We start from the raw sequence: 27,948 nt of genomic DNA on the forward strand, positions 1-27,948 counted from the left end.
CAGGCAGAACGTTAAGTACCATGATGAAAATTCCAAGCAGAACAGTTGGGTGCTATGTATGTGTGTGTCTATGCTCACATATATATACTACAACTGCCTTGTCCAACATTGCCTAAGTGCTTGCAATGGGTCAAGCGTGTATGAATTCATTTAGCCCCTGGAGCAATCCTGTGAAGTTTTATTTTTATCTCTGCTTTGCAGAGGAAGAATCTGAGGTACAAAGCAATTAAGTAATAGAGCTCCCAAGTGGTAGAGCTAGGATACAAATCCAGGCTTTTTGACGCCAGAGCCTGAGTGAAACCCCTCTGTCCTGCCGAAACCATGGGAGAGACCTCAGAGAGGTGGAGGCAAAGGCACTTTTCGTGTTGTCACCGTGCCCCTCTCACTTGTCGGGCATGAGCCGAAGGGAGTCCTGGCAGGGGAGGAGTGTTTGGGAAGAGGCTTGGCTCTAGGGAGGGCTGATCAATAGAAGCGGTGAGCGTGAGAGCATCACAGGGCAGCCTGGCCCAGTCCTCCCCCCTCTCTGGCTCCAGCTTCCAACTGCAGTGAGCAAGCAAAACGGAGGCAGATTGGAAGATGACTGACGCCAGAGCTATGGGGCCTGGGACAGAGGGTATGAGTTGGAAGGGAATGATGACATTGACAGAGAGTGATGACAGGGGGCAAGTGGAATGGGCGGTGCTGATGGGTGGATTGGTGTTGGGATTTTCAGGGGTAAAGTGTGGGAATGTTCAGATTAGGCTGACTTGAGGGAGAGAGGCCCATCCTGTATCACCCTCACTGCCCTCCCACCCTGGCATAACTGCCTGACATTTTCACCATCAGTGTAGAGACAGTGCCAGGATTCTGCAGGCTTAGGCCCTGCCCGCCCTTCTCTCCCACACGCAGGCTGTTCCTTTGCCCTGCAGCTGGGCAGAGGACATGGGGAACCTATGTCTGGGGACCCTGGCTGACCTTTCCAGGGTCATCCTCCATTTGTTCTTTTTCTGTTTAGCCTCATGGTTCACTGTCTAGCTCAATTGCATTGGATGCTCTGGTCCACCTGTCCTTGGTAGACAGGGACTCTAGGAACTTGAAATCTCTTCTGCCTGCCTCTCCTTCTAAGATCCCACTCAGGTGATTTTTCCTTTAGAATGAAGGAATACAACCCCACACTGCTTTTATCCACTTAGTTCCCTGTTCTTCTGAGGGCTCTTTCAGAGTTGGCGTTAATTAGCAAACTCCAAACGGACTGGCTGGGCCCAGCAGTAGGACTGGAAGCTACTGAATTGCTAGGGGCTGGCTGAGGACTGAGGGAGGACATGGAGTGAGTGGAGAAGGCGTCATGACTGGGGAATCTGGCTGCCCTTCAAGAGTGGGGGCTGTTGGTGGTGTGGCCAAGTTCCAGATGTTGGCTTGAGGCCAGTGCTTGAAGAAAAGGGTCCCTCAGGGCAGTTTAAATGGCTCCCTGTGGGGAGTGACCTTCCAGTCCTCTCCCTAAGATGCAAGACTTTCTCTTGGACCCTCGAAGACCAGAGTAGTCAAACCATTTCCCTACCGCCTCCTGTCCGTTATATTTCTATTCTTTCTCCTCCAGCCACTCCCACTGTTTGAGCTATGGCTGTGGCCAGATTCCAGAGGCGAGCAGAAGGATTTCAGTGCTGGGCAGGCGGGTCGGGTGAGAAAGTTCTCATGTTGTGTGTTGGAGAGGAAAAGCCTGACCCTGCTCCAAGGCCTCTGTTGCGAGAGGAGGTGGATGAGGAGTTAACCCTGAGTGTGTGTTCTGGAAGGGATTGCGTGTCTGCTAGAGATGACAGCTGGCAAAGATGTGATCTCTGGGGAGCTAAAATGTGGGGCTCTCTGATGGAGGGGAAGGAGGCGTTAGAGGGAGAAGGGGCTGCAGGAGCCTCACTTCCACTCAGATAGGAGCCACCATCTTTGCCGAGTCTGGACATTTCTCAGGCTTAGCATTTTCTGGAATTCGTTTGAAATAATTACAGATTCAGGGGAAGTTGCAAAAGTAGAACCAAAAGTCCTGTGGACCCTGTGTTCATCCTCCCCCAGTGGCGACATCTTTTGTAACTGTCACGCAGGACCCAAACTGGGAAGCTGACGCTGGCACAGTGCTATTGGCCAGCGACAAGCCTTCAGTTCTCATCACTTTTTTCAGGCATTCATCTGTGTGTGTGTGTGTGTGTATGTGAGGTGTGTGGTGTGGGTGTTTATGTATGTGGAAGTGTGTGTGTGTGGTGTGTGTGCACCATGTGTGTACATACTTCTGTGTATTTGGTTCCCATGTTTGGCTTTGGATAACCACCACCATAATCAAGATACCCACTGCCATGAGGGACTCCTTTGTGCTGTCCCCAGACATTCACTAATCTGTTCTTTATATCTCTAGTTTACCATTTTGAAAATGTTATTTGAATGGAATAATACAGTTTCAGTATTTTTAAAAAAATGTTATTTATTTGCAAGGTAGAGTTACAGAGAGAAAGAGAGATCTTCCATCCTCACCCACTGGTTCACTCCCTAAATGGCTGCAACAGCTGGGACTGGGCCAGGCCAAAGCCAGGAGCCAGGAGCTTCTTCCAGGTCTCCCACATGGGTGCAGGGGCCCAAGCACTTGGGCCATCTTCTGCTGCTTTCCCAGACCATAGCAGGGAGCTGGACTGGAAGTGGGGCATCCAGGACACAAACCAGTGCCCATATGGGATGCTGGTGTCACAGGTGGCAGCTTCTCCCTCTGTGACACGACGCCGGCCCCAACATTGTGTTAGGTTTTAATGAATTCTCAAGCTCTTGAGCTCAGCACAAGAAATCCTCTGGTGGGTTATTTTTACAACGCTGCACCCCCTCCATTCTCTGGATCCCTTTAGTTTCCTCTCTTCCCGCTTCACCTCGCTGGCATTCGGGTTTCACTTCTCCTTTAGGGAGACGGTGCTTGTCTAAATCTGCTAGGCTGTCCTAGGGCTCCTGCGTGTTCCCTGCCCTCCCTTGCCCCACTATTTATAGCTGGGCTAATTTTGGGTGGCCTCTCTCTCTCTCTTCTGTTCCTTCCTCCTGTGGCTGGTGAGGTGACTTCTCAAATATTTGGGCAGAGGAGGTCAGACACAGATTCTTGGCATCTGATTTCAGCTTTGGATTTTTCCGAAGCTGGTGGAGTGCACATGGAGGGCTGACAGGCTGCAGGTGCAGAGAGGCAGCAGCTGGAGAACTGGGTGGGGACTCAGGAGGCCTGGGTTCTGTCCTGTCAGCTCTTCTCCACTGCCTGGGACTCTGAGAGAGCAGAGATGGACAGGGCATCTCTGGGAGAGAGTGCAAGGAGAATGCTGGTGCAGGGTTCCTTCTTAGCCCCTGTCTAGAGATGCCCTGGGTTGGGTGTCCCCAGGTGTAGTTGTACAAAAAAACGGAGGCCAGACCTTCAAGTGGCAACACACCCAGGTCAAGGATTGTCCCAGGGCTGTCCCAGAGTGAGGGCCCCACGGAAACTCCTGAACAAAGAAGGAAGAGAGACAGAGGATCATGGGAAGAGGAGCTAGGTAGGACACAGACCTGAATATTTCAGAGAAGGGAGAAGAGAGTCATAAAATGTGCCAGCATTTGAGAGGCAGAAACGACATTAGAGACATTGAGAAATAGTCTAAGATTCCAAGTGTGACAGAGTTGGTGGGGGGACAAAAATAGAATTTGGGATGGGGGGAGAGAGAGAGAGAAGGGAAAGATGGACAGATGGACCCGCACAGGACCAACAGCCAGTGAAAACAAGGAGGAGGATGAGGGCATGGGAGCCAGAGAGGTTCCAGTTGTGCTGGATTGTTTCCTGGCTCTCCCCATGGCCCAGCCTCTGGATTAGAGTTATAAATAGCAGAAAGTTGGAAAATGTCCCCTCTCCCCCTTTGCCTTTGTCCCAGCCTGGGGGAAGGGAGGGGAAGAGGGACAGGCCATTGGGTCCCCATGGAGGTCCCTTCTGTGCCCCACCCACATCCTGCTGAGCCAGTCCAGGGCTCTGCCCCGCCCCTTCTGCCCCATGGGAGCCGCAAAGTCCCGGGAACAGTCTGGTGGCTGCAGGCTCCTTTGCATCCCTCTGCCTCTTGGGTTCAGTGTTTGCGGTTCCTGGACGAGCCCACCCCCCTCACTCCTGCAGCTTGATCTCCTCTTCCTGTGTCACCCTCTGTCTTTTCTGCCTTCATCCTGCCCCTTGTTGGTCAGACTCTTGCCCTTCCTCCTGCCTCTGCCATGCTTCTCTTTCTCCAGCTCTCCACTTGCTGCCCTCCCTGTCTTCTCTTCATCTACACTCTGTCCTTTGCTCCCGTGAATGCTGACTTCAGGGCTGGAAAGGCCTGGTCATAGCCAGGCTGGGGGCGGGGGCAGGGGAGGGGATGAGGTGCTGCACCAGGGTGCTTCAAAAGGTTGGCGGAAAATAGAATTAAAAGATAAGTCCACTTTGGTGCAAAAGTTTTCGAGATCTGTGACTACGCGGGGTCTTCAAAAAGTTCATGGGAAATGCATATCTTGGCTTGGCTTTCAGAAAATACTATTGCACCAAAATAACCATTTTCCCTTAACTTTTTGGAGGCTCCCTCGTGTGTGGCCCTTGACTGCTCAACGTTCTTCTTTTTGTCCGCCTCTCTCCTCCCGGGTTGTTCTTCAGTCTCCGCCACTTTCCTGCCACCCTCCTTACTCTTTCCTGGGCACTTCTCGCTCCCTCCCCGTTCCTAGGCACCGCCCCCACCGCTAGGGGTAGGGGCGAGGGGTCGACGTGGGGAGGGGTCGAGGGAACTGCGTGACTGGGCCGGAGCTGGTGGGCCCGGAGGAGCAGGGGCAGCAGGGGCAGGAAGGCCAGCGCCAGCTCTCTCCGGAGCTGCGGGCCTGGGCATCTCTTGGCCACGCCCCCGCTCCTCCACCTGCCGCTGGGGCAAGGGGCGGGGCCTGGGCGGGGCCTGGGCGGCACCCTGGGAGGGGAGGCGGGAGCGAGAGCGCGGACGCTGGAGCTGCTGCTGCGGCATTTGCCCTAGCGGGTGCTGGGGCACCAAAGGGGCAGGATAGGAAGGGGTGGAGGGGCGAAAGTTTGGAAACCCCCCCAGAGAGCAGAGAGACTTCGCAGACCCAAGCCGCGCCTGCCGAGAGCTGGGGCTCGGGCGCGCGGGAATTTCCTCGCGCTTGCGGGCAGCGCGCGCGGGGCTCAGCTCATGGCCGGGACTCGGCGCCGCGATCCTTGGGGGGTCCCCGGGATCTGCTGCTTTCTTGGCTCTCTGCTCATCGGCCTGCTCTCGCCACGGGCTGTCGCCTTCAACCTGGACGTGATGGGCGCCCTGCGCAAGGAGGGCGAGCCTGGCAGCCTCTTCGGCTTCTCTGTGGCCCTGCACCGGCAGTTGCAGCCCCGACCCCAGAGCTGGTGAGTGAGTCGCCGCTCCCGCCCGCCTGAGCCTCAGACCACCCTCTGCCTCTTCTTCTCTCAGTTTTCCAGCCCCACAGATAGATATCCCACGCCCCAGTCCACATCATCTGTCTCGGGTAGGGAGCATCCAGTACTCCCAGGCCCCGAGACCCAAGATCTCGCTTTGGGGATGAGTTGGAGGACCAGGTTCTTGCCTCTGGAGGGGCCCATCTCCTGCTGATGCCCCCACCCCCACCCCGCGCATCCTTACTCCAGCCCCAGGGTCTCTGGCTCCCCTTCTTTTTAGAGGACAAGGTTCCCGCAGGGAGGGACACTGTCCCTTCTGTCTCTGCTCAGGGCAGGAGGGGAAGAGTGGGGCAGAGAGATGGAGGGAGGACCGAGGACCTAACCTCCTGCCAGACCGTGGCCATGGGATGGAGGGAGGGCAGCAGGGCCCTGGGAGGCCGGGAGAGAGCTGCCACTTCCATGGTCCAGTGTCACAGGAGGTTGTGTGTGTGTGCGGGGGGACCTGCCAGGGTCTGGCAAAGTGCAGGAGTGGGTTTGGGGATCGAGGGCGGCAGAGAACAGAAGTCCCCAGAGTCTTAGCCGCAGCCGGGGAGGTGCAGAAAGGATGCTGACCTGCTGCCTCCCTTGCTCCTTAGGAAATTTCCGACTCAGGAGGTAGAGACGGGAGGAGGAGGACCAATTCTAGTTCTTTTCTTATCAGTTCAGCCCCCGCCCCCCGCTTGTGTAGCCGGTGCTTGTGGTGAATCCCGTACCCTTCACTCTGGCTGCAGGTGTGAGTGCACAAAGAGCCTCAGGGAAGGAAGAAAGCTTCCCACCCCCTCCTGAGGGGGCTTTTCCATCCTTGGCCAGTGTCTGAGCCACACTAAGTGTCCATTACTGGGATCAATGTTGTCCACTGGGACTGTCTTTTCCTACCATTGGCCTGGGGGCAGGGGGCAGGGGGCAGGGAAATGAATCATTCCTCCCCTCCCTCCCCCTTCAGGTGGGGGCTGGCTTTGATTTTTTTTTCCATTATCCCTGTCATCTGGGGGTGGTGTCAATGGTCCCCAAAACTTTGGGGGAGATAGAAAACAACTGACTTCACCTCTTCTTGGTCCTGCCATCCACTTCCTCCCTCTTTGTCTCCTTCCCTGCCTTCCTCCTTCCCTCCCTCCCTCTTTCCCCCCTCTGCCAGAATTCCAGGACTGGAGGCCTTTTTAGGACATGCTGAACCCTCTGAGCTATTTCCAGGCAAATTCTAGGTTATTTTTAATAGCTTGGTCTCTTGTCATTTCCCCCTCCTCTCTGAAGGTGGCCCCTGATTCTGTCTCCCAGAGCCAAGCTGGGGGTATTCCCGGAGGGGCCTGACTGCCTAACCCTGCTTTTACTCCAACAGGGGGCGCCCTAGCTTTTGGGTGACTGGATTGCCTTCTTTAGCACTCACTGATGGAAAAAGCCTCTTTTCTTCTTTCTTGATTTATTTTTAAAAATTTATTTGAAAGGCAGAGAGAGAGAGAGAGAGAGAGAGAGAGAGAGAGATCTTCCAACCACTTGTACACTCCCCAGATGGCTACAACAAAAAGGTGGGGTGGGGTGGCTGAGTCCTGGTACTCTGTCGGGGTTTCTCATGTGGGTAGCAAGGGCCTATGTTCTTTTTTTTTTTTTTTTTTACTTTTGACAGGCAGAGTGGACAGTGAGAGAGAGAGACAGAGAGAAAGGCCTTCCTTTTGCCGTTGGTTCACCCTCCAATGGCTGCCGCGGCTGGTGTGCTGCAGCCGGCGCACTGTGCTGTTCCGAAGGCAGGAGCCAGTTGCCTATCCTGGTCTCCCATTGGGTGCAGGACCCAACCACTTGGGCCATCCTCCACTGCACTCCCTGGCCACAGCAGAGAGCTGGCCTGGAAGAGGGGCAACCGGGACAGAATCCGGCACCCCGACTGGGACTAGAACCTGGTGTGCCGGCGCCGCTAGGTGGAGGATTAGCCTGTTGAGCCACGGCACCAGCCAAGGGCCTATGTTCTTGAGCCATCCTCCACTGCTTTCCCAGGCTCATTAGTAGGGAGCTGGATTGGAAGTGGAGCAGCTGGGACTCGAACCTGGCACTCATACTGGATGATGCTGTCTCAGGTGGCAGCTTAACCTGCTACACCACAATGCCGGCTCTTTTGATGTCTTTCAGTCTAGCCCCAAGATGAGACATTGAAGTCAAGCTTTCTTACCTTGTTCTGTGGTTTCAGCCTTATTTATTTCTTTTGGCTGTAAACTGGGGTTGCTATGGTGTGTTTAATATGAGTGCAATGCTTAGAATAGTGCTCCACTCATAGTGAGTGCCATGGAAGTGTAGTAGTATTGTTATTTGTAAAATGTTTATTTATTTGAAGGAGTTACACACACACACACACACACAGAGAGTCTTCCATCCGCTGGTTCACTCCTCAGATGGCTGCAACAGCTAGGGTTTGGCCAGGCTGAAGCCAGGAGCCAGGAGCTTCATCTGGGTTTCCCACATGGGTTCAGGGGCCTAAGCACTTGGGCCATCCTCTGCTGCTTTCCCAGGCCATTAGCAGGGAGCTGGCTTGGACGTGGATGGGATGCTGATTTCGCAGGCGGCAGCTTTAGCTGCTACGCCACAGTGCCGGCCCCGGGACTGTTTTCTTGTATTGTGATTCACAGGGGTAGAGAGTAGTACGATGAGCCTAGATCCAAAGACTGGGCTCCTAGGCCCCGTTGCCTGAGCCAGCCTTCCAGGCCAAGAATTTTTCCCAGAGGGCCACTCAGATGAAGAGGGGTCAGAGAGGGGCTGGACTTGGGCTGGAGCCCTGGAGAGCATGGACAGTGGGGGAGTGCAGGACCTGTGGGCTCCTCCTTTGTCTGCACTTAGCGGCGCTCCCAGGGAGTCCCTCTGCCCCCGGCTGCCAGCTCTGCTTTGCCTTTCTCCCTGCAGCGGCTGCAGTTGTGGCTACTGTTCTGTCCAGAGGCCTGGGGTGGCTGAATTCATGGGACAGAAGCCAGGAAGGAGTGTGTGGCTGGGGCAGAGATGGAGAGGCTACATGTGGGGATGCTTGTTCCCAGAGGGATCCACTAGGGATGTGGCTGGGCACACCAATGCAGTCAGCATCTTTCTTCTCCCCTCTTCTCTGCTCCTGGCCTCCAGGGAAGATGTGAGCAAGGGACACCGTTAGCTCCTCTGAGTGGTTAGCTGTGCACTGACCCGCTGGGGCACAGGCGTCATCTCTGTGAGTCCGCAAAGCGCATGGGCTCAGCAAATGCGTCCTGTCGCTTCCCTCGGGGCGAGCACAGAGCTGAGTCAGGAGCAGCGGTGGTCCTGAGTGCGGAGCCTGGGGCATTGTGGACTTGCACCGGGCCGTGTCACCTGGTTTCTGTTCCTTCCCTACCCGCTTTCCTTTTCTGGTCTAAGTGTTGGCCCAGTCATTGGGTGGAATGACAAAGAACCAGAGTTAGCAGCAGTGGGTGTGACTTCCAGCATGCTGGCTTCGTGTCATCCGATAGACGAGAACAGAACCCTTCTCCCACGTGGAGAGCGCCAGATGGGACACGGGTGTGACTTTGTGACTTGTCCCGGCCTGGTGCCTGCACGTGTATGGAGAGTGACGGACGTTAGTTCTTCCTGTCCCTGGAATCTGGCCCACGGCCTCCCCTATTGTAGGTGCTGAAGAAGTATGGCATCCTTGTTTCTCAAGAAGTAGTTAGATGGATGCTGAATGGGCGCTCTCTTCCCTGCCACTCCCTACCCCTTCTCGCTCTTACCACTGGCTGTGACATGGGATGACAGCTGCTCAGAGATGAGGAAGAGGCGTTTGCGGGAAGGGAGAGTGGCTCTGAGCCCTCCCCCGCCGCGCCCCGTCAGACCTGGCCCAGTGCCCCACAGATGCCTGCCTGTGGCATTGCCTGGCTCGGTCTGGGGCCTCACCCTATCCAGGAAGGAGATGGAGGGAAAGAGTGGGAGGGAGGCCTGCTGACACTTTTGCGTCTCTTCCTCTGCAAAGAGAGTACCCTGTGGCCAGCTGTGCCTCAGTCCCCTCGCTTCACCCCTGGCCTGGGGGCTCAGCCTCCGGGGACCCAGGAGGCCTCCGTTCCCAGCTCAGTCCTCCTCCGGGGAAGGCGCCTTGGCTGTGATCATGGAAAATTGTCCTGCCAAGAAAGCTAGAGCTGGGAAAGAGTCTGAGGGGAGGCAGGAGTGAAGACTGGGTGGAGGTGGAAGGGGGCGGAGAAGGGAGGATGGGGAAGGGGCTGCAGGCAGTGCGGACGAGCAGGGGGAGGGCCGGAGACAGAGTGAGACACTGTCCCTGCCTCCCTGCCAGCCAGAGTGACTGACAGAATCTGGGCCTGTGGGAGCTGCCCGAGGGCGGGGTCCCTGCTGGGTCCCCGAGGACAGGGAGCAGCTCTCTGTAGCCTCTCGCCTGGTCTTGAAGTTGGCCCCTGAGCTCCACAGCGGTGCCAGCCTGGGCCCCTGTTACTTTTGCTCCCAGAATTCTTGGCATTTCTGGCAGGGTTGCAACCGGACCGGGGGTTGGGAAGGAGGGCAGAGCTTGGGGCCGGGGCCAAGCAGTTGGGTGGGGGAGGCTTGGTTGGGAACAGGTGCTGGGAACAGGCGGTGCTTTCAAACCGGCGGTGCTGGCGGGGCTGCTGGGGTTAGCGCGGTTGGGCACTTGTGTGCGTAGTTGCTGTGTGTGGCAGACCCTCGTGCACATGTCACATGATGATTGTGGGGCCTGCTGCATTCGTGATTCCTGCCAGAATTAGAGATAACTGACTTTTGCCCGCCTCTTGAGCCCCTGAACGCTTGGGTTGGTAACAAGGGGCTGGGCTTGGGCAGCTCTGGGGAGGTGGGAGCCGGTGACCTCTAACCTCTGCCCCTGCCCCATCGTGCAGGCTGCTGGTGGGCGCTCCCCAGGCCCTGGCTCTTCCTGGGCAGCAGGCGAACCGCACTGGAGGCCTCTTCGCTTGCCCCCTGAGCCTGGAGGAGACCGACTGCTACAGACTGGACATCGACCGGGGAGGTGCGATCTTGGGGAACGCAGTGGCACAGCACTGGAGGAGGAGAGGAGAGGCCGTGGCCTCCTCTTCTGTTCCCTGATTCTTTGTGTCTTGCCTCCAGCTGATGTGCAGAAGGAGAGCAAGGAAAACCAGTGGTTGGGAGTCAGTGTTCGGAGCCAGGGACCTGGGGGCAAGATTGTTGTGAGTACTACTTATTGTGGTTGAATTCAGGGGTGATGTGTGTGTATGTGTGTTTGTGTGTTCTGTAAGTGCCCAGCATGTGTACCACGTGTGTGTGCAGTGTGTGTGCATAGCGTGTGTACCATGTGTGTGTGCACAGCATGTATACTGTGTGTGCATGTGAACAGCGTGTGTACCGTGTGTGTGCGCACACAGCATGTGTACTGTGTGTATGCACAGCCCGTGTACCATGTGTGCATATGTACAGCATGTGTACCATGTGTGTACAGCATGTGTACTGTGTATACATGTGCACAACATGTGTACTGTGTGTGCATGTGAACAGCGTGTGTACTGTGTGTGCGCACACAGCATGTGTACCGTGTGTATGCACAGCCCATGTACCATGTGTGCATATGTACAGCATGTGTACCATGTGTGTACAGCATGTGTACTGTGTATACATGTGCACAACATGTGTACTGTGTGTACATGTGCACAGTGTGTGTACTGTGTGCACAGCGTGTGTACTGTGTGTGCAAAGCATGTGTACCGTTTATGTGTGTGCACAGCGTGTATACCATGTGTGCTTTCAGAGCACAAGCTGGGCGTGGGATGTGACTCCCAGGACCTTGGGGAGATGCACAAAAGTATAAGTCATGCCCCTTTCCTTCCAAGTTCAAAAACATCTGACCATCCATCCATCATTTTGTTAAACTCTTACTGCAGATCTTGTTAAAATTAATTTTAAAAAGTTGTATTTATTTATTTGAAAGGCAGAGTGACATAAAAAAGAAAAAAAGAAAAAAAAAAAGAAAGGCAGAGTGACAGAGAGGGTGAGAGAAAGAGGGGGAGACAGAGACAGAAAAAAAGAGATCTTCTGTCCACTGGTTCCTTCCCCAAAGGAAGGGCTGGGCCAGGCTTAAGCCAGGAGCCAGGAACTCCATCTGGGTCTCCTATTTGGGTGATGGGAACTCAAGTACTTTGGGCCATCATTTGGTGCCTCCCAGGTGCATTAGGAGGAAACTGGATTGGCAATGGAGCAGCCAAGTTTTGATCCCAGGCATTCCACGTGGCACCACAACACAATTTTTTATGAGAGAGAGAGAGAGAGAGAGAGAGAGAGAGAGAAGCACTTCCCTATTTGCTGGCTCACTCCCCAAATGCCCTGGGCTTAGGCTGGGGCTGAATGCCATGCAGTCTCCAAAGTAGGTGGTAGGATCCCAATTACTTGAGTCACCATTGTTGCTGCCTACAGTCTGCATTAGCTGGAAGCTGGAGGCTGGTAGCAAACCCAGGGCCTCCAGTGTGGAATGCGGGTGTCTTGATTGGCATCTTAGGCGCTAGACCAGATGCTGCACCCATAAGAACCTTTCAGGCATTGGATGCTGTGCTATTTCCTGCAAAGACACAGAGGGGCCTGCTTCTCGCCAGGTGGTTATGGAGATCCTCCTGCTTTTGCTTTCTGTGTCTCTCTGTTTCTCTCCCTCTGTGTCTTTCAGTAACATGCATGACACACATGACTGACACAAGCCACTGCAGGGCAGCAGGTGGCTAACATTAAGCAAGGGGTCCAGCCCCCAGTCTCTAAGTCGAGGGCCACGGAGAGAAAAAGATGTCTGTAAATGGGGGTGATTCGAGCCAGGTATGCAGGATAGGGAATACTCAGAGAGTGAAGTCCTGTGCAGATGAGATGGTAGCACTTACGGAGCTCCTGAGATAAGACCAAGCTTGGCGTGCTGCAGGACTGTTCCATGAACAGGGAGCCACATGTCATGTGCACTGGCTTGGGCCCGTGTCTCTGGGTGCCCAGGCAGACCATGGAACAAGGATGACTTCCTGTGGAAGTGGTTGAAGACGAGATGCTGGGCATCCAGTGATATGGTGTAGGGGTGCGTGCACGTGTGTGTGTGTGTGTGCGCGCACACACACCCATACCAGTGTCTGCCAAATGTCTGCATGTGGCCAGTGTGCCTCACCTGGGTCCCTGGTCCACACCGGAAATGACCCCTCCCATCCTGTCCCTTCCACAGACCTGTGCACACCGGTATGAGTCGCGGCAGCGGGTGGACCAGATCCTGGAGACGCGGGATGTGATTGGACGCTGCTTTGTGCTGAGCCAGGACCTGGGCATCCGCGATGAGCTGGATGGCGGGGAGTGGAAGTTCTGTGAGGGGCGCCCCCAAGGCCACGAACAATTCGGGTTCTGCCAGCAGGGCACAGCCGCTGCCTTCTCTCCTGACAGCCACTACCTCCTGTTTGGGGCGCCAGGGACCTTTAACTGGAAGGGTGAGTTGCCCCTCAAGGAGGGGAGGAAAGGACTAAGACCTCCTCTTACCCCAGAGATGGCACGGGGTGGGGGGGCAGCACTTGGCCAGGCATGACCACAAGTTCATGGAGCCCTGGGCCCTGCCCCGCCTTCCACCTCCACCTCCATGCTGCTCGCACACACACACATGGGGGCACTGCCTCACCTTTGCATGGCCAAGGGCCCTGCCCCCCTGCACGCTGGCATGGGTCCCCACACGCACGGCGGGGGCTCGCACGCTCCCATGTGGCACCTCCACCTCATCACTGCCATTCCCGTCTCTGCACGCTGCCGCTGGCTGAGCTGCCACTTGGTGAGTGTGAGTGTGATGCCGGGTCCAGGGGCCCCCAGGAAGCTTGGGCTGGGGAGAGGGTGGAGGCGGGGCTGGAAAGGAGGCGAGGGGCTTCCCTGTGTGCCCGTCTAACTCAGTGTCCTCGCTCCCCACCCTGGGCACTAACGTGAATGTCCTTGCAGGCACGGCCAGGGTGGAGCTCTGTGTGCAGGGCTCGGCGGACCTGGCTCACCTGGACGACGGGCCCTACGAGGCGGGGGGTGAGAAGGATCAAGACCCCCGCCTCATCCCGGTCCCTGCCAACAGCTACTTTGGTAGGGACCCCTCCCTGGCCAGGGTCTCTAACCCTCTGCTCCTTCTTTTCCTCCCTCTCCACACATCCCCTCCTCCTGTCTCTGTCTGTGTCTCTGACTTGTATCTCCCTGGTCTCGTCTATCTCTGGTTTTCTTTCTCTATTTCTTCCTTTCCTACCTCCTCCTGGCCATTCTACCTGGCTCTGTCTCCCTGCTCTGTGGCACCTCCTTTGGGTGTCCCTTCCCTGGTGTCTCCTCCTACCCTGCCCCCATAGGGTTGCTTTTTGTGACCAACATTGATAGCTCAGACCCCGACCAGCTCGTGTATAAAACTCTGGACCCTGCTGACCGGCTCCCAGGACCAGCCGGAGACTTGGCCCGGAATAGCTACTTAGGTTTGTAAGCTTGGCCCCAGCCTCCTCTCCTGCCCCAGGGAAGGTTCTTACCTGCTCTGCCTCCCACACTGCCCCAACACCAGCTGGGCCCAGATTACCCAGAGGAGCTGGGTCCAGTGACTATTGCTTGATGAGGAGGCCTGAGGGTGATGGTGTCTGGGGCTGTGAGTGAGTGGAGGGGGGCTGTCCCTGGAAGTGCAATCCCGGCCTTTGGGGGGGCTTTCCCCGAAGGGTGAGGAGGGCACCTGCTGAAGAGAGGTCCAGCCTGGCGATGGGTGGGGGTGGGGACAGGGTGTCCCTCTCATTGGCTCCAGCTCCTCCCGGCTGCCCTGGCCTCCCTGCTGTCCACCCACCCGGGTGAAGCCTTTTTCCCCTTGCCAGGGTGGTGGGAGAGGAGCCAGCCCTCTCCTCCAGGTCCTGGAATGGGTACGGGCTGGTGCTCAGCCCCTGCTGAGCCACCTAGCTTCTTGGTCACTGCCTTTCTCTCTCCCCATCTATCTCAGAGGCTGACCTCATCACACTTCCGGTGCCAGACTGCAGTCTCTGGGCGAGGCTGGTGTGGGAGGGCTGCCAGGCCCCTGGAGGGGGAGAAGGAGAGATCTGGCTGGCTGTGGCTGGGAGGGGACTGGAGTCGGGCTGGGGGAGCTGTGGCCCACCCTGGCTTCTGAGCCTTGGGGAGACGCTCACTGCTAAGTCACCTTCCCACCCCACCCTCCCAGGCTTCTCCATCGACTCGGGGAAGGGGCTGGTGCGGGCAGAGGAGCTGAGCTTTGTGGCAGGCGCCCCCCGTGCCAACCACAAGGGTGCCGTGGTCATTCTACGCAAGGACAGCGCCAGCCGCCTGGTGCCCGAAGTCCTGCTGTCTGGAGAGCGCCTGACCTCCGGCTTCGGCTACTCACTGGCTGTGGCAGATCTCAACAACGACGGGTGACAGAGGGCAAGGGGGTGGGGCTGTGGGCGGCCGGCAGTGGCTCCTTGTGCCCAAGTCCCCTGGCTGGGGAGGACTGGCACTGATGGTCTCCCTCTCTTCGTAGCTGGCCAGACCTGATCGTGGGAGCCCCTTATTTCTACGAGCGGCAGGAAGAGCTGGGGGGAGCTGTGTATGTGTACCTGAACCAGGGGGGTCACTGGGCCGACATCCCCTCGCTCCGGCTCTGCGGCTCCCCTGACTCCATGTTCGGGATCAGCCTGGCTGTCCTGGGGGACCTGAACCAGGATGGCTTCCCAGGTGTGACTGGGAGCTGGAATGGCTCTGGTGGGGGTGGGGTGGGGAGGGGTGTGAGGGAAGGATGGAGAAGCCCCTGGGAGGCCCTGCTTTGTGACCTTGGGCAAGTCGCTTGGCCCTTCTGAGCTGAAAGTATTTGCAGGGAGTGTCTGAGAGGGATAAACACGGCTTGTGTTGGGTGCCTCTTGGTGAGAACGAAAGCATATCACGTAGACCTGGGAGACTGAGGGAAAGTGGGGGACTGGGCTGAGTGTCCCCCCGCTCCTGCCAGCCTGACGCTGTACCCCACGCCCGCAGATATCGCCGTGGGTGCTCCCTTTGATGGCGACGGCAAAGTCTTCATCTACCACGGGAGCAGCCTGGGGCTTGTGGTCAAAGCTTCGCAGGTGACGGATGGGGGATGGGTGTCGGTGCAATAAGGGAGTGGGGGCCACAGGGAGGCTAAGGGCTGGGGAGGCTGACAGCTGGTCCACAGGTGTTGGAGGGGGAGGCCGTGGGCCTCAGGAGCTTCGGCTACTCCCTGTCGGGCGGCCTGGACGTGGATGGGAACCACTACCCAGACCTGCTGGTGGGCTCCCTGGCAGACACGGCCGTGCTCTTCAGGTGAGGGCCCCGGGTGTTGCCTCCCTGAGCCCCACCCCTGCCCCGCCCCCTCCAGCACCAAACCGGATGCTGCAGGTTCACGGCTTCCTGTTCTCCCTCAGGGCCAGACCTGTCCTTCACGTCTCTCATGAGGTCCTCATTGCCCCCGAAGCCATAGACCTAGAACAGCCCAATTGTGCCGGTGGCCAGTCCGTCTGGTGAGGTTGGGCCCGAGGGAGAGGCACCAGGAGCCACCAGAGGCCCACTCTCCCTCTGTACTCCCTTTCCTCTCCCCAGTTTGGGGGCTGGGGCGGTAGCAGGGGTTGGCCCTTGGCCCGTGAGCATGGATTGGCTCAGGAGTCACCCTTGGCTCCTACAGTGTGGACCTGAGGATCTGCTTCAGCTACGTGGCCACCCCCAGCACCTACAGCCCCATTGTGGGTGAGTGAGGCCCCTCCCACCAACCGCCCTGTCCACTTTGCAGGACTGGGACTGGGGGGGTGGTGGTGGATTATTTCAACGTGGTGAGAAGGGCGCCTTGGGGACAGGGTGGGGCTGGAGCAGTGCCCCGCTCAGCAGCTGCTTTCCTGTCCCCCGTGCCGCACAGCCCTGGATTACACGTTAGACGGTGACACAGACCGGAGGCTCCAAGGCCGGGTTCCCCGGGTGTCCTTCCTGAGCCGTGGCCTGGATGACCCCAAGCACCAGGCGTCGGGCACCGTGTGGCTGAGGCACCAACGCGACCGGGTCTGCAAAGAAAACATGCTCCAGCTGCAGGTGTGCCGGGCCCTGGGCCCCGAGGGTCGCTGTGGCTGCGTGAGCTCTTTTCCTCCATGCCTCTCAGCACACTCACACCTCCCTGCAAGCTCTAGACCTTGGAGAAGCTGCCTTTCTGGGCCAGGCTCCTCCCCACCGAATGGTCCCTTGCGTCTCCCTAGAGGTGGAGGTGGCTGGCTCCATCCTCGAAGCCCTGGATCGGGGCTCCTCCCGTCCCTCTGGCAGCTCTCCCTCCCCCTTGCCCACTTCCACATGGCTCTCCTTCATCTCCCGAAGCTGCCCACATGTCACAGTCTGCCGTGGGTCCAGCTGCGGCTTTGGCAGGCAGGGCTGGGGCCTGGGCGTTGTTCCAGGGAAGAGCAGCTTTCCGTCTTTCCCAGGAGAACGTCAAAGACAAGCTTCGGGCCATTGTGGTGACCCTATCCTACAGGCTGCAGAGCCCACGGCTCCGGCGGCAGGCTCCTGGCCAGGGGCTGCCCCCAGTGGCCCCCATCCTCAACGCCCACCAGCCCAGCAGCCAGCGGTCAGAGGTGAGCATGGTTCTGGTTTTACTTAGGAAGAGGAGCTGGGAGGAGCAACCGTCACTGTCATCCTCCCCACAGTGGCACCTGTTCATGTGTTCCTAGTCAGAGGGCCAGAGCTCCTCCCTCCTTGTAGGCATTCGGGGACCCAGGGTGACCGGGGCTTTTGCCATCTTCATATGTGGCCTCCAAGGTCCTCAAGTCGCCTTCATCCCACTCGGCTTGGAGGGGAAGGCCCAGAGGTGGCGCCCTTCTCGTCCTGTCTGCAGCTGGAACTCAGTTGCACCCAGGCGAGGCTGGGGACTAGCCTGGTAGTCTACACCACAGTGTGGCGATATGCCCACGACTTTACTGATGAGGGCACAGCTCAGAGTGGCTAAGTGACCAGCCCGATATCACACAGCGAGTAAGTGGCAGATCTGAGTGTGGAACACACGAGCTTGAGTCCTGTGGTCCTCTTAGTGGGTTCACCGTGTGCCTTGGGGACACGTTCGCCACGCCGCCCCCCTCCCCGCCCCGCCCCTTGGAATGAACTTCTTCTCACATCTGCCCCCAGATCGTCTTCCTGAAGCAAGGCTGCGGTGAAGACAAGATCTGCCAGAGTAACCTGCAGCTGGTGCGTGCCCGCTTCTGTGCCCGGATCAGCGACGCGGAGTTCCAGCCTCTGCCCATGTGAGGGCGGTAGAGAGCAGGCGGGGAGAGCAGTGAGCCTGCGGAGGGCGGGGGGCTGGGGGACTGCTGAGGATTCAGAGGAGGGGGAGACGGGGGTCAGTGACGGCACAGCAGTGCACCCACGGTGACGAGTAGCAACACCTCACAGAACCCATCACACACCAGGGGTCCTCGAGAGGTTCATGGGAAAGGTGGATTGTGAAAAAATATGCGTGAGCCTCAAACTGTTTGTGCCAAAATAAACTTATCTTAAAACACATTGGGGCTGACGCTGTGGAACAGTGTCCCATAGGGCCGCTGGTTTGAGTCCCGGCTGCTCCACTTCCTATCCAGCTCTCTGCTCATGTGCCTGGGAAAGCACTGGAGGACAGCGCAAGTGCCTGGGCCCCTGGGCCCACATGGGAGACCTGAAGGGGGCTCCTGGCTCGTGGCTTTAGCTTGGCCCAGCCCTGGCCATTGTAGCCATTTAGGGAGTGAAGCAGCAGATGGAGGATCGATCTCTCTCTCTCTCTCTCTCTCCCTCCCTCCCTCCCTCTCCCTCTCTCCCTACTTCTATCTCTAACTCGGCCTTTTAAATAAATAAATAAATAAATGAATAATCTTTTAAAAATCTTGAAGTGTATCCGAAAGAGGGAGAGAGAGAGAGAGAAGAGAAGAGAAGAGAGAGAGAGAGAGAGAGAATTCCCTTCAGGTTCACTCCCTAAATGCCTGCAACAGCCGGGGCTGGGCTGGGTGGGCTGGGAGCCAAGAACTCAACCCTGGCCCCCGACATGGGTGGCAGGGACCCAACTATGTGAGCCATCAGTGCTGCCTCCCAGGGTGCACACACATTGGCAGGAAACTAATCGGAGCTGGAGCTGGGCAGGTAGCTCATGCAGTCTGGTCAGGGGTGCAGCTGTCTTAACTGCTAAGCCAAACAGCTGCCCCAGCATAACTTGGAATCCCATAAAAGGTTAAAAACAGAATTAACCAGGGGCCGGCGCCATGGCTTAACAGGCTAATCCTCCGCCTTGCGGCGCCGGCACACCGGGTTCTAGTCCCGGTCGGGATGCCGGATTCTATCCCCGTTGCCCCTCTTCCAGGCCAGCTCTCTGCTATGGCCCGGGAAAGCAGTGGAGGACGGCCCAAGTCCTTGGGCCCTGCACCCACATGGGAGACCAGGAGAAGCACCTGGCTCCTGGCTTCAGATCAGCGCAATGAGCTGGCCACAGCGGCCACTGGAGGGTGAACCAATGGCAAAAAGGAAGACCTTTCTCTCTGTCTCTCTCTCACTATCCACTCTGCCTGTCCAAAAAAAAAAAAAAAAAAAAAAAAAAAAAAAAAAAAAAAGGAATTAACCAGGAATGTACAGTTTCCACGAGCTTGTCGAAGTCCCCGGGATGGTTTAGTAGCAGCTTGGTGAGGTAGGGTTTGTTAGTCTTGTGTTATGGATGGAGAGCCAAGGACTAGCAGGCTGGGTGGGGCTGGGCTGAGAGTGGAGGGCCCCTCTCTCCTAGTCATCACGGGCAGATGTGGGCATGTGCTGGCATGTGATCTGGGGGCCTGGGGAGGTCAGAGAACCTGGGAAGTGGGCGTGGGCGGGAGGCTGGGGAGGGCTGTCACAGCCCAGTGTGAGCGGGGACTTGACTTTCAGGGAGGCTGACGGGAAGACAGCCCTGTTCGCGATGAGTGGGCAGCCGGTCATCGGTCTGGAGCTGACGGTCACCAACCTGCCCTCGGACCCGGCCCAGCCCCAGGCAGACGGGGACGATGCCCACGAAGCCCAGCTCCTCGTCACCCTCCCTGCCTCTCTGCGCTACTCAGGAGTCCGGGCGCTGGACCCTGCGGTGAGTCTCCAGGGCGGGCTGGGGTGAGCTCTCAAGGGGCCCCAGTCACACAAACTGACCTCTCCTCTCCTCCTCACAGCAGGAGAAGCCGCTCTGCCTGTCCGATGGGAATGCGTCCCATGTCGAGTGCGAGCTGGGGAACCCCATGAAGAGAGGTGCCCAGGTGGGCAGTCTGCCCTCGTCCTGCTCTGAGTGGCTGGCCCTTGGGCCCCAGAGCCCTCCCCTCACCCTCCCCTCATTCCACCCTGGCTAGGTCACTTTCTACCTCATCCTCAGCACCTCCGCAATCACCATCGAGACCACTGAGCTGGAGGTGGGGCTGCTGTTGGCCACGTAAGCCTGGTGGCGCCAGGGTCGGGCGGTGGTGGAGGCTGGGGCAGTTGGACTGGCCCCGTGGACCCCTGCGGTGTGTGTGTCTGTTCCGCACGCTAGGATCAGTAAGCAGCTGCTGTCTCCGGAGTTTGTTCGCGCCCGTGTCTTCATCGAGCTGCCACTGTCCATTGCAGGGTAAGCTCAGGGGGTGGGGGCATCGCCACTCCAGGACCCCGGCCTGGCTCCGCCTCAGCGCCCTACCCTCCTGACCCTCCGTCCAGCTGGGCCCTGGGCCTCTTTAGCTTCTGCTCTGACCCCTCTCTTCCAGGGTGGCCATTCCTCAGCAACTCTTCTTCTCTGGCGTGGTGAGGGGTGAGAGCGCCATGCGCTTTGAAGAGGATGTGGGCAGCGAGGTCAAGTATGAGGTCACGGTAGGTGTCCTGGTGTGTGGTCCCTCCATGGGCCCCCTCCCTTGACCCAGAAGACAGGCTGAGCCGTGTCCCACGGGCTGCTGCCAAGGCGGCACTTCTCCCATGTGCCCCAGAGAGCTCAAGGCCTCTGCCCTGCACGTGGACTTTGGCTGTGGGCCGATGTTGGTGCTGGGGCCATGGTTGGCACTTCTCTGGTCACTTCTGAGTGGTCTGAGTGGCCAGGAGAGCCCAAGAAGCTTCTGTGCTGGGGGCCCCAGCCAGGGGACGGGCATGTGGGTCAGGGGTGAAGCTTCTTCCTGGAGCTCTGCCTTCGCTTGGCTGGTGCCTGCCTGCACACCTGACACCTCCAAGGTTTTCTGGAGCTTGTGTGGGGAGAGATTGGCACCTGGGGGGGACCTCAGATCCCAAGTCTTTTTGGGAACTCTGCTTCCTGAGGCAAGGCTCGTCCCCTCCGCCTCTGTGCATTTAGAGTCTGCTCGGAAAGCGAGCTCCTTCCCTCCCGGCCGCTGCCCGCAGGTCTCCAACCAAGGCCAGTCGCTCAACACTCTGGGCTCCGCCTTCCTCAACATCATGTGGCCTCACGAGATCGCCAATGGGAAGTGGCTGCTCTACCCCATGCGCGTGGAATTGGAGGGCGGGCAGGGGCCTGGGCGGAAGGGGCTCTGCTCCCCCAGGCCCAACATCCTCGGCCTGGTGAGGCTCAGGCAGGGTGGAGGGGAGACTTTAGGAGGGGAGGTGGTTACTGTGGGGGTTAGGGAGGAGAGACGCGTGCCCGGGATAGGGGCTGGGCCAGGAGGGAGGTGGAGGGGGGAGATGTGACCCCGATGGCTGTGTCTGGAGGGGCAGTCACTGGGCACCTCCTCCCCATGTCCAGAAAGTGGGCAGCAGGGGTAGGAGGCGGCGGGAGCTGGAGCAGCCGGCGCAGCAGGAGCCTCGTGAGCCGCCGGAGCCCAGCACGTCGTGGTGGCCGGTGTCTTCCTTGGAGAAGAAGAAGAACATCACCCTGGTGAGGGCAGGGCAAGTGGCGTCACAGGAGTGACCACGTGTCGGGGGCTGGCAGCCACTGTGGGCCATGGAGCTTCAGGGTGCTGGAGTCCAGGGAGGGGACCTCCAGCACATGTGGTGGGCGTGGGTGTTGGCTTGCCAGGTGAGAGGTCCGCATTCCAATACCTGGGTTTTAGTCCCAACTCTACTCCCGATCACCTCCTGGGAGGCAGCAGGTAATGGCTTATGTGGTTGGGACCCTGCCACCCACGTGGGAGGCCTGGGTGGGGTTCCTAGTTCCTAGCTCCCCATCTGACCTGCCTGGCCCAGTCCTGGCCGTTGTCATGTCTGGGGAATGAGTGAGCTGGCAGATGAGAGCTCTGAGTCTGTCTGTCTCTCAGATAGGTAGAAAACCAGATGCGTAAGAACAATGTTGTTAGCACCCTTAGGAGAAAAAGCCATGGGATGGTGCAAGACCTGCGGCCAGTGGGCAGCCCTGGGCCAGGGGGCTGCTTGTGAGGCGAGAACTCCCCTCCCTCTGCTGCTCCCTGCAGAGCCTGCACTTGACCCAGAGCCAGCCAGCCAAGCAAGTCATTTTCACGTTTGTATAGAATATTGCATTTTTACGGGGACGTAATGGCCACCCGTGAGATTTGCTTGGTATTCTTCTGAAGTCTTTCAGAACAGATTAGTCAGTTTGTGTAAGGATATCTGCTTGATTTTCACAGTGTCACAACCATGGAGTTTTTAAATGTGCTAACGGTTAAAGCTGTGATTGTAGGACCTGTGACTCCTTACATCACCCCGCTTGTGCTGTTCTGCATCCCCCTTTTCTACTTGTTTCACATGGTTTTATTTTTATTTTTATTTTAAATATTTATTTATTTGTTTGAAAGGTGGAATTACAAAGAGGCAGAGGCAGAGGCAGAGAGAGAGAGGTCTCCCATCCACTGGTTCACTCCCCAGATGGCCACAATGGCCGGAGCTATGCCAATCCAAAGCCAGGAGCCAGGAGCTTCCTCTGGGTCTCCCACGCGGTTGCAGGGGCCCAAGGACTTGGGCTATCTTCTACTGCTTTCCCAGGCCACAGCAGAGAGCTGGATCGAAAGTGGAGCAGCTGGGACTCGAACTGGTGCCCATAAGGGATGCCAACACTGCAGACAGTGGCTTTACCTGCTACACCACAGCGCTGGCCCCAGGTCCCTCCATTTTTAATAAGAATCTAGAATAGACTCCTTTTTATTTTAAACCACATTTATTTATATATTTGAACTGGCAAAAGCAAATTCCATGTATTTATCATTTATATGATGTTTTGAAACATATGCAGTGTAGTATGGGTATGTCAAGCTAATTAACATATATATTACTCCATTTAGTTTTTTTGTAGTGAGAATACTTGAAATGTGTTCTCTTTGTGGTTTCCAAGAATACAATATGTTGCTATTAAGTTTAGTTACCACCCTGTACCAATGAACTCTGGAATGCACTCCTCTTGTTGAACAGAGACGTTGTACCTCTCCTTCCCTCTCTCTCTCTCTTAAAATTTATTTATTTATTTGAAAGCTCAAAGAGAGGGTGAAGCAGAGAGATCTTCCATTTGCTGGCTCACTCCCTGAGTGACCACAGTGGCCAGGGTTGGGCCAGGTTGAAGCCAGGAGCCAGGAACTTCTTCTGGGTCTCCCACATGGGTGGCAGGGCCCCAAGCACTTGGGCCATGTTCTGCTGCTTTCCCAGGTACATTAGCAAGGAACTGGATTGGAAGTGGAGCAGCTGGGCCTCAATCCAGTGCCCCTATGGGATGCTGGCACTGCAGGTGGCGGCGTTACCTGCTATGCCACAGTTCTGGCCCCAACTTTGTGCCTCTTGACCAGTACCTACCCTTGTCCCCTACTCCCCGGTAACCACCATGCTACTCCCCTTACTTGTCAAGCTCAGCTTTTTTGGATTGCACATATGAGTGAGATCATGTGGCATTTGTCTTTCTGTGCTGGGCTTATTTTGTTTAAGATAGTGTCTGAAATAGATTCTTTTAGGTGAAATTAAGGCAGATGACTGAGGATTCTTTTTTTTAAGATTTTATTTTTATTTATTTATTTGAAAGTCAGAGTTACACAGAGAGAGGAGAGGCAGAAAGAGAGAGATTATCCATCCACTGGTTCACTCCCCAGTTGGCTGCAACGGCCGGAGCTGTGCTGACCCAAAGCCAGGAGCCAGGAGCTTCTTGCAGGTCTCCCACACAGGTGCAGGAGCCCAAGGACTTGGGCCATCTTCCACTGCCTTCCCAGGCCATAGCAGAGAGCTGGATAGGAAGTGGAGCAGCCGGGACTAGAACCGGTGCCCATATGGAATGCCGGCACTGCAGGCCAGAGCACTAACCCGCTGTGCCACAGCACTGGACCCTGACTGAGGATTCTTGAATTGCTCAAAAGTAGCGAAATAAAAGAGGACTCAGAATGTAAACGCTTTCAGACATTCTTCCATGTGTAGACTATGACGTGATGGACATAGAAGAACTTTCAGGCACGAGGGTCATGAGGTGGTGCCTGAGCCATGTGCGTTAGGGTCAGACTGGGAGGAGCAGGCACCGAACCTCTCGGCTGTCCCCCAGAAGCTCTCGGGGCGGCCTCTTTGCTGACTGTGGGCCCAAGTTCAGACACCTCTCTACACTGACTGGCTCTGCTGTCTCTGTGACTGAGGCAGGTCACCTGGCCTCCTGGGGCCTCCATTTCCTCCCTTGAGAAATGACAGCATGCACTGTGTCAGGACCATGGTGAAGCCTAACAGATAAGTGCTTGGCATACAGTAGGTGCCCAATATGTGGGGTGGTCATTGGGTGACATAGGCATCCATTGAGGCTGCTACTGTGTTGCTACTGTCGAGGGAGAGGCCCTTGCATTTCCAACCCAAATGGCTCAGATTTGGAGTAAGCAGCTCCTTTGGATCAAAGGGGTAGCTTGGGAAGACTTCCTGGAGGAGGGGAGTTTGAAGTTGGGAAGAGAAAATGAGAGGCAATGTCAGGCTCAGTCTGTGTGTGTGTGCGTGTGTGTGTGCACATGCCCTCACAGTAAACCATTCAGAGCCCCGTCTGTCCTGGTCCCCAGGACTGTGCGCGGGGCACGGCCAACTGTGTGGTGTTCAGATGCCCGCTCTACAGCTTTGACCGCACAGCTGTGCTGCACGTCTGGGGCCGCTTGTGGAACAGCACCTTCCTGGAGGTGAGGGAAGCGCCGGGGCACCCTGCAAAGTCCCCCCAGCGCTCATGCCTTCTGCTCTGAGGCAGCATTGCCCTAACCCACGCCAGGCAGAAGCATCCTCTGTGTTGGGCACCATTCCAGGGTTCCAGTTTCCGGATGGGGGGCGGGGCAATGAGGGGGCGTGGCCTTCAGGAGGGGGCTCTGCTTCCGGCTCCTTTAGGAGTACTCAGCTGTGAAGTCTGTGGAAGTGATTGTCCGAGCCAACATCACGGTCAAGTCCTCCATCAAGAACCTGCTGCTTAGAGATGCATCCACTGTGGTGAGCTGCCGCAGGGCCAGGGAGCAGGTGGGAGCACCCCCTTCTCTCCCCCTCACCCCCCTCACTCAGTGACGCCTCGCTCTCCAGACCCCAGTGATGGTCTACTTGGATCCTGTGGCTGTGGTGGCTGGAGGAGTCCCCTGGTGGGTCATTCTCCTGGCGGTGCTGGCGGGGCTTCTGGTGCTGGCGCTGTTGGTGCTGCTCCTGTGGAAGGTGAGCCTCGGGCAGGGCCTGCAGCAGGGGCTCTGCCTGACCCTGGGGGTCCCCGCCAGAGGCACACCTTGAATGCTGGAGTGAGGTGGGGGCTGCAGCGCAAGGCAGTGGTGTCGAGTCGAGGAGGTGAAATGGGGTTGAGTGGAGGGCAGGCTTGAGAGGACGTGGCCCTGGGTGCAGGCCCCAGGAGGAGGGGGCAGAAGCTCTGGGTGTGGAGAGGTGGGGCCAGGGAGGCACAGTCACAGAGGCTGGGGAGTGTGGGCTGATTTGACTGGAGTAGGATAGTGACGGCCGGGAAGGAAACCGTGGCCAGGAAGGCCCAGCAGTGGGGACACTGTCTCCGGGACCGACCATTGAACTGCTCTGGCACACTCGTGGCTGCAGACAGAATCAAACGGGAATCGGGTTCAACAGAGGAAGCACACACACAAACACACACACACACGCGTCAGTGCAGGGAATGTCCCTGAGCAGGGGTGTCCTTGAGCCACCTGCCACACCCGGGGCTGGGTGTGGAACCAGGCATGTCCCTGGGGCTCTGTGGAAGACTCCCTCTCCCCCACCTGCTCCTTGAGCCCCGTCAGACCGAGCGCAGCCTCCCGCGGCCGTGTCATGGCTGGGCCAGCCTGCAAGCTGGGGCACCTGCCCACCCTGCGGGGAGCTGGATGCCTTTGGGGAACCCAGGCTGCCTGTTTCCCTGCTCCTGCAGCATGGAGACAGAGCAGAGACTGGGCCCCTACCCTTCCTGTCTCCATCCTCTGCCTCTTTTGCCTCCTCCCTCCCTTGACATCCCAGTGTGGCTTCTTCCGGCGGAGCAGCCAGAGCTCATCTTATCCCACCAACTATTACCGGGCCCAGCTGGCCGTGCAGCCCTCGGCCATGGAAGCGGGGGGTCCTGGGACTGTGGGGTAACTGTTGTGAGTGTGTGTGTGCATGCACTTGTGTGAGTATGTGTAGATTCCCAGCATTCAGGGGATCTGCAATGTGTGAGGCAGAGAGAGGAGGTTGCATGGCTGTGCCAAAAGTCCTAGGAGGTGAGGCGAGATGCCGGCAGAGGGCTGAGGCCGTACTGGTGAGTGCGCATAGCCTGGCGCATGCTCCATGTGTCGGGTGGGCTTGCGGGGTGTGAGCTCTGCATGTCTTTTCTAAGCAGCCTGAGCATGTAGGAGTCTTGGGCAGTTCCAAGTGTGAGTGTGCAAGGGGCACATTATCATTGCTGGTGTGTGAGAGCCAGCAGGGTCATGGTTTAGGGAGGGGCTAGGTGCCCCTAGTCCATGGATGCCAGGGCCCTGGGCATGCTGCCTACTTCGTGTGCAGGGGCATGTGATGCACTGTTTAAGATATGCAGAGGTCCAGAAAGCTGTTTTCTTCTTCACTTCTTTTTCAAAAAGATTTACTTATTTATTTGAAAAAGTTACACACACACACATAAACACACATACAGAGAGAGAGAGAGAAACGATCTTCCATACACTGGTTTACTCTCCCAATGGCTGCAATGGCCAGGGCTGGATCAGGCCAAAGCCAGGAACCAGAAGCTTCACTGGAGTCTCTCACATGAGTACAGGGGCTCAAGCACTTGGGCCATCCACCGCTGCTTTCCCAGGTGCATTAGCAGGTAGCTGGGTCAGAAGTGGAGCAGCTGAGGCCGGCGCCATGGCTTAACAGGCTAATCCTCCACCTTGCGGTGCCGGCACACCGGGTTCTAGTCCCGGTTGGGGCGCTGGATTCTATCCCGGTTGCCCCTCTTCCAGGCCAGCTCTCTGCTATGGCCCGGGAAGGCAGTGGAGGATGGCCCAAGTGCTTGGGCCCTGCACCCGCATGGGAGACCAGGAGAAGCACCTGGCTCCTGGCTTCGGACCAGCGAGATGCGCCGGCCGCAATGGCCATTGGAGGGTGAACCAACGGCAAAAGGAAGACCTTTCTCTCTGTCTCTCTCTCTCACTATCCACTCTGCCTGTCAAAAATAAATAAATAAATAAAGAATATTAAAAAAAAAAAAAAAAGTGGAGCAGCTGAGATTTGAACCAGCACCCATATGAGTGCTGGCGTCCCAGGTGGCGGCTTCTGCTACAACACTGGCCCCTGCTCTCCAGTTCTTGTTTGTGTTCTGGGAGATTCTATTGAGTCTCTCAAGATGGCAGGGTGGGTGGAGACCTTGGGAGCCCAAGATCCTGGGCTGTACCTTCAAAGCCCTTGTCCTGAACCTTGGGTCCCTTCTGGTTTTTGTCTTGCTGTATGTGAGAACCCGAGGCCCCAGCACTGAGGGTGGCCCCTGGGAGCTGCCCACTGCCCAGGGTGCAGGCCTGCCTGTCTCCGGTGAGCGGTGGTGAGGCCTTCCTGTTCCAGGGATGGTGAGGGCAGGGAGTGGGGCTGAGCTGGGCGTCCTCTCCAGGGACCTCAGCCCCGCAGTCTCCTCACGGCCCCGGCTGGCTGTTCTTACAGATGGGATTCTTCCGGCGGGCGAAGCACCCCGAGGCCACTGTGCCCCAGTACCACGCGGTGAAGATCCCTCGGGAAGACCGGCAGCAGTTCAAGGAGGAGAAGACGGGCACCATCCTGCGGAGCCATTGGGGCAGCCCCCGGCGGGAGGGCCCCGACGCCCACCCTATCCTGGCTGCCAATGGGCACCCCGAGCCGGGCCCCGACGGGCATCCAGCGCCAGCCATTGCCTAGCTTCCTTTGTCCTAGCCTTGCCCGTGGGCGTCCCCCGCTGCTTCCCTAGAGGGGGCTCCTTGGGGTGGAGGGGCCCGAGTGGGTTGCTGGTGCTGCATCAGGATTGGGCAGGGGTTTGCTTCCTGGGGGCACCGACCTCTCCCGCCCGTTGAGAACCCCCTGCCCCCAAACACTTCTTCCTTAGAATGCTGTGAGATGCGAGGGGGCCCATCAGGGCTCGGGGCGGGGGGGGGGCAGGGTGGGAAGGGCAGGGGTGTCCTCATGCCGAGGTGAGGGTGGGGCTCTCACCTTGTACACCAGGACCCCAGGACCTGTCTCCCCAAAAGTGCCTTAGCCTGGAGGCTGGAGAGGGGTTGTGTCACTCGCTCAGGAGCTCCCCCCAT

General features: G+C 57.5%; 1 protein-coding gene across 9 annotated transcripts; it reads left to right on the forward strand.

Annotated features, from left to right (window-relative positions):
• The first annotated feature begins 4,953 nt into the window (after positions 1-4,953).
• ITGA7 (integrin subunit alpha 7) lies at positions 4,954-27,948 on the forward strand. 9 transcript variants are annotated; one of them, XM_062203534.1, is made up of 26 exons: positions 4,954-5,377; positions 10,258-10,385; positions 10,484-10,563; positions 12,576-12,831; positions 13,325-13,456; positions 13,711-13,830; positions 14,550-14,757; positions 14,865-15,058; positions 15,353-15,441; positions 15,531-15,658; positions 15,760-15,855; positions 16,017-16,078; positions 16,245-16,414; positions 16,795-16,944; positions 17,492-17,607; positions 19,241-19,433; positions 19,516-19,596; positions 19,687-19,766; positions 19,866-19,940; positions 20,074-20,176; positions 20,693-20,869; positions 21,051-21,182; positions 24,265-24,378; positions 24,578-24,676; positions 24,764-24,889; positions 27,335-27,948. In XM_062203534.1, the coding sequence occupies exons 1-26, from the start codon at positions 5,172-5,174 to the stop codon at positions 27,563-27,565; spliced, it is 3,546 nt and encodes a 1,181-aa protein (XP_062059518.1). In that variant the 5' UTR covers positions 4,954-5,171; the 3' UTR covers positions 27,566-27,948. The 9 variants fall into 9 exon arrangements, with proteins under 9 accessions (XP_062059518.1, XP_062059511.1, XP_062059513.1 ...); XM_062203527.1 differs by having other exon boundaries at positions 13,325-13,402; XM_062203526.1 differs by having other exon boundaries at positions 4,955-5,377; positions 13,325-13,402; positions 19,513-19,596.

This window comes from Lepus europaeus, chromosome 10, assembly GCF_033115175.1.
Source record: "Lepus europaeus isolate LE1 chromosome 10, mLepTim1.pri, whole genome shotgun sequence".
NCBI classification, from domain to species: domain Eukaryota; kingdom Metazoa; phylum Chordata; class Mammalia; order Lagomorpha; family Leporidae; genus Lepus; species Lepus europaeus.

Excerpts from the sequence above, each read along its gene's own strand:
- ITGA7 (XM_062203534.1), top strand. The coding sequence starts at position 5,172 with ATGGCCGGGACTCGGCGCCGCGATCCTTGGGGGGTCCCCGGGATCTGC. Across the intron at positions 10,386-10,483 it reads ACTGGACATCGACCGGGGAG|CTGATGTGCAGAAGGAGAGC; the intron begins GTGCGATCTTGG and ends TCTTGCCTCCAG. Across the intron at positions 19,434-19,515 it reads TCCGGGCGCTGGACCCTGCG|GAGAAGCCGCTCTGCCTGTC; the intron begins GTGAGTCTCCAG and ends TCCTCACAGCAG.